This window comes from Diabrotica undecimpunctata, chromosome 2 (genome assembly GCF_040954645.1).
Source record: "Diabrotica undecimpunctata isolate CICGRU chromosome 2, icDiaUnde3, whole genome shotgun sequence".
Lineage (NCBI taxonomy): Eukaryota > Metazoa > Arthropoda > Insecta > Coleoptera > Chrysomelidae > Diabrotica > Diabrotica undecimpunctata.
This window is the reverse complement of record NC_092804.1, coordinates 49,379,385-49,401,009: the sequence shown is the minus strand read 5'-3', so window position 1 is coordinate 49,401,009 and position 21,625 is coordinate 49,379,385. Positions and strand designations below refer to the sequence as shown.

The 21,625-nt window shown below is 34.0% G+C and overlaps 1 protein-coding gene across 1 annotated transcript in view; it reads right to left on the bottom strand.

Annotated features, from left to right (window-relative positions):
- LOC140433300 (uncharacterized) overlaps positions 1–21,625 on the bottom strand; it is a 36,006-nt gene that overhangs the window by 12,989 nt on the left and 1,392 nt on the right. The window contains exons 3-4 of the mRNA XM_072521331.1: positions 16,183–16,308; positions 13,352–13,485 (exon numbers count right to left, since the gene is read on the bottom strand). Coding sequence (XP_072377432.1) covers positions 13,352–13,485; positions 16,183–16,308 — 260 coding nt within the window. The remainder of the gene's footprint in view (positions 1–13,351; positions 13,486–16,182; positions 16,309–21,625) is intronic.

Below are 21,625 nucleotides of genomic sequence, written 5' to 3'. Positions count from 1 at the left end.
CATTCTGTTTTATCGTCGGTTGCCAACAATTCTTCTGTACCTTCTATTTCCTGTTTTTCTCTGGTCTCCATCTTATTTTCCTGCTTTCTTTTCGAACTCTTCTTCTTTTTCTTCCTTCTCTTTTTCTTTTCTGTTAGATCTTGTTCTTGTACTTTCGGTTTATCCTCTACAGTCATATCGATTTCTTTGCGTTTTTCCTGTGCATTGATCCTTCCAGAATTTGTTTTCCTATCTGTTTGCTTTTCTTCTCCTGTGTTGTCTGGTTCTGCTCTGATTTCCAGTTTATTTTCCGAAAAATTTATGGTGATATCTTTTTTCCTCAATTCATCAATTCCCGCTATCATATCATGATTTAAATCTTCAATCACCACACATTTCATAATATGGAATTTGTTTCCCACTCTTATCTGTACTCCCAAGCCTTCGTTTACTGTCGTCAAATTTTTATTGTTTGCACCCACTAAATCAACCCTAGGAATCTTATACACAAATCTGTCCAAATTTAATTCTTTTACTAGTTTTTTATTGATTAGCGATATCTCCGATCCAGAATCAATCACAATTTTAATCGCTTTATGTTTTATAAATGCATCTAAAAATATTAGATTAGAATTAGAAATTTGTCTGTCGTTTCCTATTGCTACATGATTCATCTCCCTTCTATTTTGTTGTTGGAAGCTCTGGTTATTTCTATCGTCCCTTTGTTCGTTAGTATTCCTATTCGGAGGATTTTGTGCATCTCTATTCCTGTTGTGATTTTCATATGTTCTATGTTGTGTGTCATTCCTGTTATCGTAATTTTGTTGTCTATTGTAATTATTGTAATTTCTCGGCCTATATTCGTTTGTTGATCTGGGATGTCGGTTTCTCTGGTCATAATTTGATGAATACCTTCTTTCCGGTCCATTATATTGGTCATGTTGTCTTCTATTTCTCATTTCTTTTCTTTTCGCTTCTTTTAATTGAAGGAATTGGCACAAACTATCAATATCTTGATAGTTTCTCAAAATCACGTGATCTTTCAACGTTTCCTCAAAATGTCTGCTGATCATTTCTACCAGCTGTTCGGTAGAATATTTGTATTCTAGATATTTTGAATTGTTATATATCTGCAAAGCATATCTTTCTTCAGATATTCCCATTTTTTCGTGATATTTTCCATTCTGTAGCTCTTGGTTGATTTCTCTCTGTTTATTTTTCCCCCAGAAATAGTTGAGAAATTTATTTTCAAAATCTGTCCAATTTTCAAACTCATCTTCCTTGCTTTCATACCATAACGCTGCTCCTTCTTTCAAATGGTTTCTAATTGTTTCTTTGCAATCGTCAAAATATCTAATATGTTGTAATTTGGTTTTCAAATTTTTAACAAACGGTACTGGGTGTGTTTTCCGAATATCCCCGCCAAACTGTATTTTTATGTCACCCGGACTTTGGATGAGTACTTCTCTCCTGTCTCCCATATCTCGTTGTTTTCTGATATCCTCAATTTGTTTTTCTATTTCTTTCTTGTCTTCTTGTAAAGCCATTTCAAATTTTGTTTCTAACTGTTCTAATTCCTTTTTCTGTACAGTCTTAATATCTTTCATTTTAGTTTCTATTTCTTCTCTCTGCATCTCTAGTTTCCTCTCTGTTTCTTCTCTGACTTTTTCTAAACAGACAGACTTTTACCTCATTTTCATATTTGTCCAAACGCTTTTCCATTTTTCTATCATTTTCTTCTAATTTTTGTTCATAGTTTTCCAAACGCTGCTCTATATTTCTGTTATTTAGTTCTATTGTTTGTTTTGTTTCTTGTTGATTTCTATCCATTTTTAGTGATGTTTCTTGTTGGTTTCTCTCTATTGTTTGTTTTGTTTCTTGTTGATTTCTATCCATTTTTTGTGACTGGAGTTGCATTATTTGTAATATTTTATCTATTCCTGATAATTCTTTTTTCTCCTCAACTATTGTAACATTTCCTTCATTATCCGATCCGTCTTCAACAATTGTTTCCTCTTCTCTGTTATCCTCCTTCCTTTCTTGCATTTTGCTTTGACTCCTTGTGGTCGACATGTTGTTTCTTTTCGTTACTGTTTTTGTCCCCGCCAAATGTGAAATTTTACAACACTCTATATGTTTCAGAACACGACAATATTTCTCCCCAAATGTATTAAATTTTCACGACAAATATCAAATATGCAATCAGTAAAATTCAAATAATTCAAAATAAATATCAAATGTACGATTGGTAAAGAAAATAAAATCAAATAATTCAATAGCAGTAAATATCCACTAACTACGATCAATCAATAAATCAGGAGAGTCGATCGAGCAATCGAAGTGTAAACACGCTATCAGTTATAGCAATTAGTGATAATTGAATTTTTAATTTTACCAAGTTTAAAATAATTATTCATAATTTTTATCTACTTATAGTTAATTTTCCTAATCAAATAAGTATGTAGTGATAAGTAGTAGTGAGTGCAGTCTCTTTGCATCTTTAAAACTAAAGTAAGATGCACAATTATTATTTTATTTTGAAGTAAATAAACAATCTACTAAAGTAAGAAATAAAAACAAAGACAGGTTTCTTATTAATTAGTTTTCGTGCCTCTTATCAGTCTGATTTGCTTCAAGGCAGGTCCGGCCTGAGGGGGTACAATAGTTATTTGGAAATAATGGAACTTCAAAATAATGCTGCAATTATTACTGTCAACAATACTAACAATCAACAACAAAGTTACTCAAGAGCTCTTACCCAACCGAAATTCCCTTTAAAAAATCAAGCTATAGTTTTCAACTCCCTTAATGGAATAAAACTAGAAGAATATCTTATATCCATCGGAACGAAAATTAGTCCGAAAAATATACTTTTCTCATCTAGGATATCTAACAATAGAATATGTGTTTATCTATCCAGTGTGGCAAAGGTCGATGAATTCATGAACACTGACAATGGAATAATTACAGTAAATTCAGAACAAATTCAAACTCGCAGATTCATTACTCCAAGCCAACGCTTATTATTATCTAATGTGTGTCCATCTATCCCACATGATTGTATAGAACAAGAACTCCGAGAACAAGGCTATAACTTAGTATCTCCTTTAAATTTTCTCAGAATTGGGACAACCAACCCTGAGTATAAACACATTCTTAGTTTTCGTCGTTACATCTATATATCACCTCCCAACAATACGGTCCTAGACTCGATTTTATTATCTCATGATAACATATCATATCGTATTTTTTTGTCTCATGAAAGCCAGCTGTGTTCAAAGTGTAATCAAACAGGTCATTTCTCAAACAATTGCTTAACTGCAGTAAGTCAAGAGCCTACAAACAATACCAACATCCCTACCTCACCAAATGAAATCCCTATCATGACAACTGTACAAGTAAATGAAAAATCTTCACCTTCCCAACCTCTAACCCATAACATAGCACCAAATACACAAAATAATAATAACGATATAGATAAACAACCAACCACAGACATATCTACGCCTTCCCCAAAAATAAAGGAATCAGAAAATGTACAACAAACAGGTTCCAAACGCAGTATTACAGACGTAATAACACCTCCTCCGTCCTCACAAACTGAAGTTACATTTTTAGTACCAACTACGCAGAGAAAGAAGAAATCCAAAACTGATACTGAAGAAGAATCATGCTTGCCCAAAACACATGAACCAAAATCTAATGAAATACTGCCGTTACTGGAACCAACTAGGAAAATATTCGAAGAAGAATCGCTTAAACTCAGTTTTGATGAAATCGTCGATTTCTTTGTAAATGTGAAAGGAAACACAGATCCGTTAAGCTTAGTTAAAACATATACCGAGAATGTTCATGATTTTTTGAACCTATTAGCTAAAATTCATCCTTATTACAAAGACCGAAGAATGAAAAACAGAAGCACGAGAATAAGACGTAAGATTATGAAGCAACTAAAAATGGACCCGATAGCAATGAAGATATATCTAGAAGAAGAATCCGACACCTCTGTCGATTCAGCGTAAAGTACATAGTAAATAGAAGCAATGGCGTCCATAATACAATGGAACGTAAACGGTTTCTTCAGCCGTTACGAAATGCTAAAGCATATTATCTCTGAAATCAACCCAATGATACTTTGTTTACAAGAAACCAACTTTAAGGATTCCAGCCATGCATTCAAGTTTCAAAAATACTCAAACTTTTTCAAACACAGACAAAACGCTGATATAGCCAGTGGAGGGGTTGCTATTTACGTCGATAAACAATATGAAGCCCAGCAATTACAAATCAACACACATAGCTTTGAAGCAGTAGCGATTACAGTAAACATGGAACAAACAATCAATATTTGCAACATATATTTACCTCCTGATCAAATTATAGTCCAAGAAGATTTTGATAATCTACTGCAACAAATCCCCAGCCCCCGCATTATTTTAGGCGATTTTAATTCACACAATCCTATGTGGGGTTCAACAAAAACAAACGCTAGAGGCAAGATTGTGGAATTTTGTATGACCTCACAAAATCTTAATTTGTTAAACGATGGTAGACCCACCAGATTTAGCATTCAAACGGGTAGTCAGTCGGCCATCGACATATCTTTATGTGATCCAATGTTATCCCCAACACTAGAATGGGACGTTATCCCGTACCTATACGGAAGTGACCACTATCCCATTAAAATTACGTTTCCACAACAAAAAAATAACAATATTACCACAACCCCATCGAAATGGAATACAAAAAATGCAGACTGGGAGAACTTTACAAAATACATACAAAATGAAATAAACAACATAAAAGATATTACTCTTAATGACATAGATAAAGACCTAGATACCTTCATATCAATAATTAAAAAAGCCGCAGAAAATCATATTGGAAAAACAAAAACACTAAAATATCATAAACCTTTACCATGGTGGACCACAGAATGCAAAGAAGCAGTAAAAACGTATAAAAGAGCCTTCAATAGGTATAATCATCACAAAACTAGTGAAAATATGGTAGAATACAAAAAACGTCGAGCAGAAGCTAGATATATTCTCAAAAAATGCAGGAAAACATCATGGCAAAAATTCGTTGCAAGTATAAATAGTTCTACCCCAGCAAGTAAAGTGTGGCAAAATATAAGGAAAATATCTGGAAAAAAATGTTCAAATAAAATACCTTTCCTGGCAAAAGATAACAAAATTATAAGCGACCGAAAAGAAATTGCGGAGCTATTCGCCGGTGAATTTGAGTCAAATTCAAGTAACGATAACTATTCACCGGAATTTAAGCTCAAGAAACAAAGCATAGAAAAAACGAAGTTGGAATACTACTCTCAAGATGATAATATACTAAATGTGCCAATTACAATGCAAGAACTAAGGGATGCCCTAATGTCAACTAAAAACTCCGCTCCAGGTCCAGACGGCATACCATTAATTTTTTTGTTAAACCTACCAGAAAGTGGAATGTCTTGGCTACTAAAATTATACAATTTTATATGGACAAATCAGGTCTTTCCATCTGTATGGTCGGACAGCATTATAATTCCTCTGCTCAAGCCCAACAAAGACAGAACAAAGGTAGACTCGTACCGTCCTATATCACTCACTAATATATCCTGCAAAGTTCTAGAAAAAATTATAAACAAAAGACTATTGTGGTACTTAGAACAAGAAAAACATTTAATTCCACAGCAAAGTGGCTTCCGTCAAAATAGATCATGCGTAGATAATCTATTAGATTTAGAATCAGAGATACACGAGGGTTTTGCAACTAATCAAGAAACCATCGCAGTGTTTTTCGATATTACCAAGGCGTACGATACAGTTTGGAGGTTTAACATTATATCAAAATTACACAAATGGGGAATCAGGGGTAATATGCTAAGATTCATAGAAAACTTTCTTCAGTCAAGAGCTTTCTCTGTGCGCGCCGATAATTCCACTTCAACAAAAAGAATTCAGGAAAACGGAACACCTCAGGGATCAGTTATGAGCCCAACTCTCTTTTTTGTCGCTATCAACGATATACTGGATCATTGCTCCCCGCTAGTTAAGGGAAGACTATATGCCGATGATCTGGTTCTATTTGCAAAGGGCAAGAATATAAAAATGGTTCAAAAACACTTACAAGAATCCATTTACAAACTAGAGATATGGTCTACATCAGTAGGTGTACAATTCTCCACACTAAAAACAAGATGCATGATTTTCTCAAGAAGGCACCGGATACAAAGAACTACACTAAAGCTGTGTGGCAAGCCGCTGGCATTCTCAGACAAAATTAATTTTCTCGGAATGGTATTCGACCAAAAACTAACATGGAAACATCATATTTCAGAAATAAAAAAGTCTTGCCAAAGTGGATTAAACGTAATGAAAACATTATCAAATAAAAAATGGGGAACCGACGAAACCACATTATTAAATATTTATAAGTCACTTGTTAGATCAAAAATAGATTATGGGGCTATTGTATATGACTCGGCTAAAAAACACGTTACCAATCAACTTGAAATCATTCAAAACACAGCACTTCGGATCGCCACAGGTGCATTTAGAACCACACCCGTTAAGAATCTCCAATGTCTTACAGGAGAACCACCTCTTACCCTACGAAGGAAGTATCTAAGCCTTTCGTATGCATCTTCAGTTGCCAGTAACAAATTCCACCCAGTGTTTCGAAATACATTTACGGACCGGTATCTAGAAGCTTATAAAAAAAGTAAGTTCGATCCACCTTTCTATGAAAGAGTCCGAAGAAATTTAAAAGATCTGCAACTGCAAATTCCTGACCTCTATCCTTCAAATCTAAAAACTCCCCCTCCCTGGTTAATCATGATTCCCGAGATTAATACGACACTACTCCAATATCACAAATCAGAGACATCACCAAATGTAATCAGACAGTCATTTTTAAAAGAACTCGAGACTTGCGGGGAAAGTTTTTGCATTTATACAGATGCCTCCAAATCTGCAAACGACGTAGGAGCAGCATTTGTCACTCCATATGCATCCTTCCAATTTAAATTAACGTCGGCCACCACTATATACTCAGCAGAGTTATATGCAATATTACAAGCCCTCATTCATATCAAAAGTACAAAACAGTCTTCCTCCGTCATTATCTCAGATTCTCTAAACTCGTTAACAACAATTGATCAACTATTCACTAAGAACCCTATAGCCTTACTTATCAAGAAAGAACTTGCAGCCTTACAAGAAACTGGTTCCGAAGTCAAATTTATATGGGTTCCATCTCACATGGGAATACAAGGTAATGAAAAAGCAGACCTCCAAGCAAGGGAAGCTTACAAAAACGATCATGCTACAATAGTGTCAAAGACTATTTCCAGTGATATAAAACAGTTCGTCAAAGAAAAAGTGATCAGTGCGTGGCAAAATGAGTGGAATTTATCGGAATCTAAACTAAAAGAAATTAAATCGACAGTGAGTCCGTGGCGCCTAGTGAACTTAAAAAGAGCTGATCAAGTCAAAATCTCTCGACTTCGATTAGGTCATACCAACATTACACATAAGTACCTAATGAATAAGGAAGACATTCCAGTGTGTGAATACTGTCAAATCAACATTACTGTTAAACACCTCCTAACAGAATGTGGAAAATATACAGTCAACAGACAAAATAACAATATTTCCAACAATTTAAAAACAGTATTAGGTGAACATTTAAACATCAAAGACTTAATTAATTTTCTTAAAGATACATCTTTATATAATTTAATCTAATGTAAAAACTAATGTCGCTAATGACCCAAGTGGTTGAAGCGACTATTTTCTTTGTAAATAAAAAAAAAAAAAAAAAAAAATCAATAAATCAAATTTATATTCCCTGGAACAATTGTCAAAATACTTTCAAATTCAAATTCCCTCAATGTTATATGTTTTTATCTCTGGATCACCTGTACTTATTCCAGATCTCTTTCCCTTCCTTCAAATGTAAAGCTGCGATATTTTCAAGCCCCACGTTGGGCGCCAGTTTTTGTGATATTTAAAGTCTTGGTGCGCCAAGCAATAATTAGCTAATTAATTTTTTTGATTAATTAAAATTATTTAAATGATATGATTATGACTCTATCACAATTTTTAATTCTTTTATCTCAGGGTTAAATTCGTGCTTCAATATCTATGCTATTACATGTGAAAGGTAAGGTCCAGAGAATACCGGAATAATAAAAAACACATATGATCTAACACTATATATTGAAATAAAAATAATGAAATAATTCACACTCAAAAGTTTTCAATAAACAAACCTCATATAAGGATTCTCAAAATTTTGTTCTCCGTACGTGAACAATCAAAATTAATGGTACAAACAATATTAATTGAAAACTCAAAATCCCAAACTATTCTAACTCTCCTAATCAAAATATTTATATCTTTTCTAAATTACGTGGTAAAATTGTGTTATCAATAAAAGAAAAAAAAACTGCAGAAAACAAAAATATCTCTCTCTGATGATGAGTGGTCCAAATCCTTGTTCCTAGGAAAATATGACTTACAATATTTTGCTGCTTCAGCCTCTGTCAAATACACTAACTCCACAAAAACTCACTAACATTCAACACTACTGCTTGCTACTTCTTGGGAACCACCTAGAGAACAATCCCTGTTCGTCTTTCAGACTTGGAAAATCAACTGATTATCTTTTCTCTCTCCTCAATCTCGCTAAACTTTTTCCTACATACTTATCCCACCTTTTTCAATCTCCGCCAATCAAAACTCGTCACAATTCCCCCATTTTTTCATTTCGATAACAAACAAATTTTTACCTATAATTATAAATTTCCTAAAACTTATTTACAAATAATATTTTTCTATAATTCTTAAAAACTAACAAAAACCTCTTTCTATAATCCCTTCTATTGTCTTTAATCACTGCATTAATGTATTTCAATTGTCTTTGGATTTCACTTAAAATTATGCGGGTCACTCAAGTATAACAAAGAAATAATTTATGCAAAGCTTACATTTTGTTTAGTACAGGTAATCCAAGAATTTAATAACTTTCCTTCTCCGAAATGTTTGTTGGATATTATCCTACTTATCTGAATTATTTTAATGTTTTTGAACTTTGAAATATTTTTAAACAAACCAATATTTTTCTCGATTTTACATATCATAACAATATATATATATATATATATATATATATATATATATATATATATATATATATATATATATGTATATAAATGAAAAGCTGTTCGTTAGTCTCGCTAAAACCCGAGAACAGCTGGACCGATTTTGTTCTTGAATTATTTGTAGAAGTCAAGGGAAGGTTTATAATATTTGACATTTGACAACTAACAAATTAAACATCGTTGTTAACTGTCTATCAGATTATCATTATGTAGCTTTTAAGGTTCGTCACAAATTCAATTTCTAAACGCAACTGTAATATTTGACATTCGTCGACTAATATGTCGATCGATTTCTCTCATGACAAAGAGTGCATCCTTCTATCTTTGTAAGTGACGGTTACATAATAGTTTATTTATTCGATATGTAATTGTAGTTACTCGTAAGCAGTAATTAATATAGTATGTAATGTCATCGATACGCTATTAATTGTGTATATAAGTAACCAATAAACGAGATATATTACAATTTTACTATGTTAATCAACCTCTCCCAAGTTAAGATGTAGTTCCAGAAGAAACATCGGCAGGAGACGGTGTATCTAATTATGTATTCAACATATTATTATTCTTCCATTATAAAACCAACAAAACTAAGGAAATGAAAATAAGCACGCAACCACAAATCCTACGGCCACTTGTTATAGACAACAACGTCATCGAAGCAGTTAATGAATTTCTATACCTGGAAGAACTCATCAAAACTGAAACTAACACTATCGCACAGGTAAACAGCAGAATTTGCACGGTCAACAGAGACTATTTTCGGCTCAATCTTCTTCTTAAATTCTCAATTATATCGAAAAATACAAAGGTATATAAAGGCTCCACAAAACAATAATACCGCCAGTCCTAACATATAATTTAGAGACCGGGACTCATAACAAGTAATGAAACATGCTAGGATACTTAGACAGAAAAGTACTAAGGTGAATCTATAGAGCCATGAATGACAGTGGAGTGTGGAAAAGACGATACAACTTCGAACTTTATAGAGTATACCAGGAACCAGATATGAGAGGTGTCCAGAACATACAGATAAAAACAACCGACAATCTTATTTAGCGATGAATACAGAGTCATGAGTGAGTAACAATTCGGTTTCAGAGAAGAATTGCGAACAAGGGAAGCTTTATTCTCAATGCTAACACTACTTCAACGATCATGGGAAGTACAGAAATCAATTTACGTCTGTTTTATAGATTTTGAGAAGGCGTTTGATAGGGTTCGACATGGTAGGCTGTTCGAATTTCTAGAAATAATTGGAATAGATGATAAAGATCAGAGACTTTTACAACATCTATATTGGAATCAAGAAGCTTCTATTCTCGTAGACGGCAAAGAAACAGACAAAATTTGTATTCAAAGAGGTGTTAGACAGGGTTGTGTGTTGTCCCCAACTTTGTTTAACGTTTACTCAAAAATAATTTTTAACGATGCCTTGGAAGGCAATGTGGAGCTCGAATCAGGGGAGAAACTATTAACAACATCAGATATGCAGATGACACCGCGATCATGGCTGAAAGTATCGAAGATCTTCAATTTCTTATATGTCGAGTCACTAGAGAATGCTCTAATAACGGACTAAGCATAAATACAACAAAGGCAAAGTTACTTGTGGTTAGTAAACAAGACCTCGGCGCTATACAATAATGAACCGATAACAAAAGTTACCCATTTTAAATACCTAGGATGTTGGATAAACGAGACACTAAATCCGCATAAAGAAATTAAAACTCGTATAGAAATTGCAAGAGGAGCATTTATGAAACTCAGATCTATTCTGAGCAATTCTCAGCTGAACTTACAGCTTAGAATTAACTTCCCAAAATGTTATATGTATCCTGTATTACTGTATGGATGTGAAACCTGGATTATGAAGGTTAACATGATGAACAAATTAGAAGCCTTCGAGATGTGGTTATATCGTAGAATGCTCAGAATATCATGGGTTCAACACATTTCAAACAGAGAAGTCTTGAACAGAGTAGGTCAAGGTGAAGGCGACTTAATAAAGATGATAAAAAAGAGAAAACTTGAATATCTGGGCATATAATGAGAGGAAGCAGATACAGGGTAATGCAGTTGATACTCAACGGAAAGATCGACGGAAAAAGAGGAATTGGTAGGAAGAAATACTCATGGCAAATTGTCATGGAAGCTACCCACGCCTAAAACTTGGGCACGGTACTCAAAGAAGAAGAATTCTGGATTTCATCAAGTTTGGCAAGACAATGAACTTACTTAAGTTAAGTAAAAATCATTAAAATGATCAGATAATTAATTTTTTTTAAATTTAATTCTATTATAATTCAAAACAATATTTACAAATATTTGCGGATTATATGTCTAAGAGTACATTATTTTGATAAAATTTCCATAGTAACTACATTAATATCCACTTCTCCGTTATCATGAACTCGACATACACGCGTTGATAAAATTATACTTAAAATTTAAATTAACTTTAACTTGCTTGATCAGTTAAATTAAGTAAATATTTTGTTAGTTCGATGTAGTATTGTGTTTAAGGTAGTTTTTTTTGTTTGTTTGGGTTTATATGACTGCGGACACAATGTCTCAAAAAGATCTCAGAATGTGTGGCTTAATTTACAACCTACCTTTTTGTTACACCTTATATGTTTAAACTTACCCAAAGGACTGTCATATTCTCATTTTCTTGTTTCAGCGCTATCATGTCTTCTCTATATTCCTTATTTTCATTCCTGAATTCTTTAAATTCTCCCATCATCTTCTTGAACATACTCATAACGTCATTCCAATCTTCTGAATCTTCTTCCCTTGGTTTTTTTTTGCTTGTGATTCTAGCAGTTATTTGCTCTGAAGGAAAGGTGAAGTTGACCCTCTATATTTTCTCTTCTTGTCTTCTAACACATAATCATCACTGTCCGAGTGCATCATATCTGTATCTAAGGACCGCGAAAGGAACTAGATCCGCTTCAACTGCTCAAAAATCCAGTTCCTATCAGTCCTCAGTTAGCAGAATTATTTTTACCTTTGGTAACGTCGCAAATCTAACGGAAAAAGTTCCCCTTGACTGTTTCGAATTGTAAATAACCTCACTTTACATATGTATCGAAGATCTTCGATTCCTTATAGATCGAGTCACTAGAGAATGCTCTAATAACGGACTAAGCATAAATACAACAAAGGCAAAGTTACTTGTGGTTAGTAAACAAGACCTCGGCGCTATACAACTAATTGTCAATAATGAACCGATAACAAAAGTTAACCATTTTAAATACCTAGGATGTTGGATAAACGAGACACTAAATACGCATAAAAAAATTAAAACTCGTATAGAAATTGCAAGAGGATCATTTATGAAGATCATTTATTCTGAGCAATTCTCAGCTGAACTTACAGCTGAGAATTAACTTCCCAAAATCTTATGTGTATCCTGTATTACTGTATGGATGTGAAACCTGGATTATGAAGGTTAACATGATGAACAAATTAGAAGCCTTCTAGATGTCGTTATATCGTAGAATGCTTAGAATATCCTGGGTTCAACACATTTCAAACAGAGAAGTCTTGAACAGAGTAGGTCAAGGTAAAGGCGACTTAATAAAGATGATAAAAAAGAGAAAACTTGAATATCTGGGGTATATAATGAGAGGAAGCAGATACGGAAAGATCGACAGAAAAAGAGGAATTGGGCACGAGATAAAACTTGGGCACGGTACTCAACGAAGAAGAAGACAGAGTTGGATTTCATCCAGAAAAGTTTGGCAAGACAATTAGGCGAAGAAACCATATAGTTAATTATAATATTACCTACTTAAGTTAAGTAAAATTCATTAAAATAATCAGATGAAAAATATTTTTTTTAATTTAATTCTATTATAATTCAAAACAATATTTACAAATATTTGCAGATTATATGTCTAAGAGTACATTATTTTGATAAAATTTCCATAGTAACTACATTAATATCCACTTCTCCGTTATCATGAACTCGACATACACGCGTTGATAAAATTATACTTAAAATTTAAATTAACTTTAACTTGCTTGATCAGTTAAATTAAGTAAATATTTTGTTAGTTCGATGTAGTATTGTGTTTAATGTAGTTTTTTTTGTTTGTTTGGGTTTATATGACTGCGGACACAATGTCTCAAAAAGATCTCAGAATGTGTGGCTTAATTTACAACCTACGTTTTTGTTACACCTTATATGTTCAAACTTACCCAAAGGACTGTCATATTCTCCCTGCCCAAAAAGTAACCATATGACGGCAATTGTATGGTCTAACAGCAAATGAAAAGGAGGACTTCGTGCCAATAAATTAATTATTTTTGTTGGAATTGAAGTTGTCGGTACCCTATTAAACAAATGAAATAAAATTTTATTATATATATATATATATATATATATATATATATATATATGTATATATATATATATATATATATATATATATATATATATATGCATCCATTCCTAATTATTAAAGTTATTTTACCAATAAACTAAACTAACATAACAATCCAATACTACAAAGTATGAGGCTATAATACAAAACAGCTTATTGGTATGGCCATGCCCAAAGAGTATAAATTATAATGGCTAGGACTAGTTACGCAAGAGATGGTTTAATTATGGTAATTGGAGAATAAAATTCGAGAGGGAAGCACAACCATTAGAACACAAGTTTTCCTCGGTCGTCAACATGCAAAACCATTGCACGAAAAAGTCAAAAACTACTTAATCCATTCAGATGAAAATAGCTACCTGGAATGTAAGAAGTATGTATCAGTATGGAAAACTGCAGAATGTTATCAAAGAAAAAGGTAGGCTACATATAGATACTAATTGTTAGTGATGTACAGTGGTCAGGAAATGGGGAAATATCAATAAATCACAAGATGTACTGCAGTAGAGGAGACAAATCAGACTATTGATATAGAGTATTGCTGATCATAAGCCACACAATTACAAAATTAGTGCTATGGGTAGCTCAAAGGTTAAAAACAGTAATAATGCTAAAAATTCAAGCACGGAATTGCAAGACTAATGTGATTCAAAAATATGCGCCAGCTGACCAGACCGAAATCGAAATGTTATTCAGACTTGCATAATATATTGAAGTTAACAAAGTCTAGATCTAGAAATACGATGTACCTACATTTTAGGAAACTGACGCAAAAATTGGAGCCGATATGATTGAAAATAAAGGACAGTTCGAACTAAAAACTAGATACGAGATCAGAGAAAGGCCCATAGAACTGAGTCAAGAATTATACCAATACTTGGTTTGAGCTACCTAAAAGAAGACTGTATACATAGATGTCTCTGTCATATGCCTTTTCTTCTTCTAGTTCCATGACCAATATCGATCGTTGGATATCATGTTGGCTACAAAATTCGCTACCGTGACTTTATTGACAGCAGCTCTAAATAATAATGTAGTCTTTCCATACCATTCTCTTAGATTTTCCAGTTATGATGTTCTTCTTCTAAAAGGACCACGTTTATTTTAGATCTTTCCCTGAATGATCAAATGTAAAAGTTCATATTTTTCAGGATGTCTCCCGCTTAAGTTTCTTTATTATATTGACCAGTTGTATTGTTTGGTTCAGGTGTCTAAAGACCTCATTTCTAACTCTGTCGACCAAGCTTGGAAAAGCACTGGAAAAATATACCAATATGTCACTCGAACGCGAAGGTAACTGCTAAAATCGTGGCTGCAAACTACGTTCCTCATTTTAACAAAAGTGGCTCGGGCTTGTTCTATATGGATTTAAATTTCTACGATTGGATCCCGTTGGATAAGGTAATTTCTCTACTCTGTCTAGTGCGGCATCTCCGACTTTTATACCGTCATCCTGTATATAGTTTTATTTGCTATCATATATTTAGTTTTCTCAACGTTGAATTTTAATCTATACTGATCATATGTTTGTTTAATGTAAAGTTTACGGATTATGTGGAAAGAAAAAATTATATATAAAGCCGAAGCAATAAAAAGGCTTTAATTCTTGTATGTGCCATTTTAAAATCGGAAACATGATAAAAATAAAAATAGAATGGAAATATGTATTTTTGTACTTTAGTATATATTAAGTATGGACAGAAATATTTTCAGGGAATGGCAAAAGAAAGGTAATCATAGACATTATTAAACGTATTGAAAGATAAAAGAAAACAGACAAATCTAAAATTATACAGATACTTACATAAAATCAGGAAAAATCTAAAAAGACGTGTAACTGAATAAAATGACAAATAAAGATAGTGAAGAAACACAGCTAGGAGCTTAATCAGCCAAGTTTCTACATTATAGGTATGGGTATTAATATTATTATTTTCTGTTATTTTTTTATTTGTTTGCTGCAACCACAGGGGTTATTAGCGACATAAAATATAATATATGTAATGTTACAATAACTTATGTAATTCAGTGTTTTTTAAATAACCTATTGTATTTTTAACTTTCATGTTTTCTCCTAAAGCCTCCTTTACATTATTGAGATGTTATGGTTTTTTCTGGCAGCTTCGTATAGTTTACACTGAGATAATATATGTTTCTCGGAAAGAGCTGTTTGGCAATTTTCGCACATTGGTGACTCAGTTCAGTGACTTAATCCAAATGAGATGTTTTTGGATTAAGTTATTGTGTCCCAGCCGCACTCGCGGTATTCTCACTGTGTGTGGTCTGTTCGATAATTTTTAGGACCACGGATTCACTATTGTTAAATTTTTTTAGTTTATTTTGTGTTACACTTCACATGTTTTGCCACGCACTGAACACTTAAGACTTGATTTCAGATTTCAAATAATACGAAGAAACCTCGTTATTGTGAATAGAGTCATAGCTGAATGATACTGAGCGGGGTGGTTGGTCCGCTTCTTCATTTCCTTGTTTACCGGAATGCGATGGAACACACATAAAGTCGACGGTGATCTTTTTTTCGTTTAGGTTGGTGTTATTAATTTGTTTTTATATATTGTTATAGAAGTAATATTATTGATTATAACTATCAGAAAAATAATTATTTATTAAAATTACTTCATTTACCTAAAGACATAAGGCATTGGAGTATACTCTCTAGGATCCTCAGGTATATGTGGAAGTCTGGTTGCTAAATTTTCGTCTCCATGCACAGCTAAAGATTTTCCTGGTTTTATTAAAACACGCTGAATACTGTAAATATAAATCAACGTTTATTTACACAACACATAGATTAACAAAATTAATAGAAAATAAAATCAAAAAGGCACTCAATTTATTACATTACATTACAATGAATCAATTTAATGCTTTCTAATAAACAATATTTTTATTATTTTTTGCATTGCGTAATATACAACGATGACGGTTTTCCGACACGCGAATAATTTTTCACGCACGAAATATGGAAAATATAAGTTAATTTCTAGAAATTCCAACGGTTGACTTTGTCATTTAATTATTGTCATTGCACGGGAAATTGTAAACGTTTAAAATCAAATAGTATGTTGGCCTCAAATAGTTTAGCCTCAAAAAAAAAGTATATGACCAATGCGTATTACCAGTCATGACCTAGGGGGCGGAAACTATGACTCTAAGCAAGACTACGGCTACGGAAATTAAGAGTGGCACAGAGACGAATGAAACGGTCTATGCTGGGAGTGACGTTGCGTGACCGAACATCTGCGAAGAAGGACGAGTATTGCTGATGTTTTGGAACGCAGAGCGGAACTGAAATGGAACTGGGCAGGACATGTAGCAAGAATACACGACTCACGATGGACGAGCAAAACTACAAATTGGAGGATAAGAGCAAAAAAACATAGTAGAGGAAGACCACTTACACGTTGGGCCGACGACATCAGACGTATTACCAAAAATTGGCAATAAAGAGCACAGAATCGTAAAGAATGGTAGAGTTTAATGGAGGACTATGTCTAGCAGTGAACGCGATAAATGAAGGCTGGATGATGATGATGATGATGATGATGATGATGATGTTAGTTGGAATCATCGGTATACGCGGAATCAAGACATCCTCTCATTTGTTTTCATTTTTCCTTAATGATCGTTGCCTCAACGATATTATTCATTAGCGTTTTCACAGTCTGTCTCGTTCCATTGCACAGTTGAGGTTAATTAATGTTCCGCAGCATAATGACAACTGATCCTACTTTTAATTGTAAATTGTTAGTTGGGAGTCCAGGCAATTTCAATGAATTCAAAAATTCTGTAGGATAGTTGACTAGGTCATCCCTATTTATAACTGTTTCAACTGATTTGAACAAAAACAACTTTCCTGGAAGAAAATTCATAGTGGTATATTTAACAGAAGATACATAAAAACATTTCATAAAAATCGGTAAAGCCGTTTCGAAGTAGTACGTCAACTAAATCTTTGACATTAATATGGCTATTAAAAAATAGGGGTTGGTGATAGAAGGGTGAAAATTAAGGGTTGTGTGTATTGTTAAATGCCACATCAAAAATAAATAAAAATAAAAATTTTTATCCAAAAAATAAAAAAAGAAGATGCAGGCATGGATATTTTACATAAAATATGTTACCTAACTGGGAGCAATGAAACCTTACCTGAGGACTGGACTAAATTAATATATATCTCTATCCACAAAAAAGGTCCAAAAGACATATGCGAAAATTATGGTAACATAGCGCTCTAGGTAATACTGCAGATTATGCTAGAACGTCTCGAACAATACATCCGACTGCCGTCAAACCAAGCGGTCTTTGTACCTAGCAGAGATACTAGAGAACAGATTTTAAACAGAAAACAAATTGTAGTAAAAGCCACGGAATTCATCGTACCAACCTATTTATATATTCAGGTTCTGGGAGCGACAGGGGTACATACTGAGCCCCATGCCCTTCAGCATATACAGCGAGTGGATTATGAGATATGTTTTAAAGAACTGGGAACGAGGAATCACCATCAATGACCCCACAATTAATAATCCCTAATACGCTGATGATACCACCACATCGCTGCATCTAAAGAAGAATTAGAAGAACTTATACGAGTTAAAGAAAAAAGTTTGAAAGTCGATATCCAGATTAACAAACAGAAAATGATGATAGTAGACCGACAGAATACAAATAATTCAAATGTAAAGAAAATCTATAACATCGAATTGATTAATACTTTTACTTCTTTCGGTTCCTTGATAACAAAATAAGAGGGATACAGTGAAGAAATTAGAAAAAGAATTGCACTGGCCAAGTAAGCCATGACAAGATATTTAAAATCATCTTACAAACGTTTAGCACCAAAGTACGAATTGTTAAAAGCCTGGTATTCCCTATATTCCTATTGTCACCTTACAGATTTCTAAGTCCTTAATTTAATGTCGACTATAAGTATACCCTATCGTGGTAGCGGGTAGGTACTCTTCCACAATCCCAGAGGAGGATATACTTACTTCAGGGATGCGACCCTGCCTTACGTGAGCCTTGATTATCTGTCAACTCCTGTGGAGAGAAATCATGTCCTAACCCCATTCCTATCCAATACATACTATCCTACCATTTTCCCAAACCAACTCACCAACCCGCCTGGCAAGCGTGGTGTTTAAATGCCAAAACCCCCTCAGCATGAACAGACATTCAAGAAAACGGCCCTCAGTCCCCGGCATCTCGCTAGTTCCCAACCAAGGTAGCGGTAGGACTCACGGACAGCGGGCAGAGGGTGCGAAGAATCCCCGGGTTGTAGGAGGCTACCAAGAACGACGAACGCTGCACATAATTACATATAATGTAAGAACCTTATCTAAGGATGAAAAAATGACGGAACTGGGGGGAAGAACTCAAACATGTGAAATGGGATATTATAGGAATTAGCGAAGTCAAAAGAAGAGGTGAAGATCAGGTCAAACTAAAATCAGGCAATATATTCCACTATAAAGGGGAAACAGAATCGACAACTGGATGAATAGGTTTATTAGTACACAAAAAAATACAGAAATTGACTGTATTTCCCCAAGAGTTATGTATATTAATCTAAGACTAAATAAGAGATAAAATTTGAAAATAATCTAGGTATACGCCCCCACCAGCGATTACGAAGATGAAATTGCTGAAGCCTTCTATGAGGAAATCGAAAGAGCGAAAAAGCAGGAACCGGCTCATTACAATCTGATAATAGGAGATTTTAACGGGAAACTTGGAAGGAAAAAGGACGAACAAGAAGTGGCAATCGGAGTAAGAAACGAAAGAGGTGAAATGCTTACCAACTTTCTACTGCAACACAAACTGTATGCAATGAACACCTTTTTAAAAAAAACAGAATAGAAAATGAACGTGGGCTAGTCCAGACGAAAGAACTAAGAGCGAATATGATTATATAATAACAGACAAAAAGCAAATTATTTAAGATGTCACTGTACTTAATAAACTATCAGTAGGAAGTGACCACAGACCAGTAAGAGCTAGAGTAATGATAAACCTACAAAAAAAAGAGCAAAGATGATAAACACTTGCAAACGCTTAGTTTGGAATTCACCAAATCAGCCAGAAGCATACATAAAAAATATAGCTCAAACTTTACAGAGTAATAACCCCAAACATCTTTCGATCACAATATATTAATAACAGACTCGGTTAGAAACGCACAACTCAAATTTTGCAAGAAAAATGACACCAAAAGTGAAAAGATTAGCAAAGATACAAAAGCTCTTATGGAAATACGACGAAACCTAAGCGAGAACGAAAAGGGAAACAAAGAAGAATATAGAAAACTAAATAAAAGAATTTCAGCGTAAATTAGAAAAAAAATAAGAAGATATAATACTAAGGTAATTACTCAAACATTAGAAGAGAATAAAGGTTAAAAGATAATGAAAAGAAAACTCACACAAAGTAAAAAAGAAATATACAAGATATGAGATAAAGACGGAAGGGCAACAACAGATAAACAAAACATTCTGAAAATAAACAGAGAGTTTTATAATGATCTCTATACCAGCCAAAGACCACAAGACAATTTTCCGACACGAGTAAAGACTCTCATAAATCAGGGATCAGAAATACTTTTACCCATTACTGTGTCAAAGCAGCTTTAAAGGAAATAAAGAACCATCGATCGCCTGGTGATGATGGACTCGTTATTGAGGCAATAAAAGCAGGAGGAGAAATTCTATTAAAATCAGTAAGCGATCTGTTTAATAAATGCTTACATGTGGGTACGATTCCAAAAGACTGAAACAATGCAGTGATAGTCTTGTTACACAAAAAAGGCGATATTACTAAATTAGAAAATTGTAGACCCATCAGCCTCTTGACACATATGTACAAACTCTTTATGAAAATCCTAACAAAGAGACTAACACCTAAACTTGATTTCTATCAGCCCATAGAACAGGCAGGGTTCAGGGCAGGATATGGCGCAAATGACCATTTGCATATCATAAAGATCTTAATAGAAAAGTGCATCGAGTACAACATACCATTGGTTCTTGCATTTGTCGATTACGAGATAGATTTTGATTCTGTAGAGTTTGAAACAGTACTGGAAGCCCTAAATCAAAGCCGAATAGATTACAGGTACACGACACTAATCAAAAACATCTACGAGAACGGTGCATCAAGTATACGACTACACGAAGACACAGAAAAATTCAGCTTGGGTCGAGGAGTTAGACAAGGAAACAATATTTCACAAAAATTGTTCACGGCAGCTCCGGAGTCAATATTTAAGAACACTCAGTGGCAAGAGATGAGCATCAATATAGACGGAGAAATATTAAATCATCTAGATGATGTTGTATTAATCGCAGATAACTTACAGCATACAGTTTCTATGATACATTCGCTTAAAAGTCTGTCTGAAAGAGCAGGATTAAAGATAAACTTTGAGAAAACTAAACTTATGACAAATCTCGTAATGAGTGGAAATATAACTATAGACAATAATACCATACAACAAACAGACACTTACAAATATCTGGGACATGAGATCAAAATAAGCAGAGACAATCAAACACATGAAATACAGAGGCGAATAGGCCTGACATGGGCAGCATTTAGCAAATTAAGCCATATTCTAAAAAGTTCAATTCCCATGTGTCTCAAGCGGAAGGTTTTTGTGTTTTGCCTGTACAAACTTATGGAGCAGAGACTTTCAACACTCACGCAAAAATCTGCGAATGAACTCAGAGTTACACAACGAGCCATGGAACGTGCAATGCTGAACGTGAGCCTTCAAGACCACATAACAAACCAACAAATCAGGCAAGGATCAGGAATTCAAGACGTCATCGAAAGAACCACGACGCTTAAGTGGAACTGGGCAGGACACTTAGCCAGAACACAAGATGGACGGTGGACAAGACGTATTATGGAATTGAGGTCCAGAAACTATAAAAGAAGCCGAGGACGACGACCGACTAGATGGACCGATGATATAAAACGTGTAGCGGGAAACTGGCTACAAGCGGCCCAGTGTAGAGAACAGTGGAAAGAACTGAGGGAGGCCTATGTCCAGCAGTGGACGCGATTA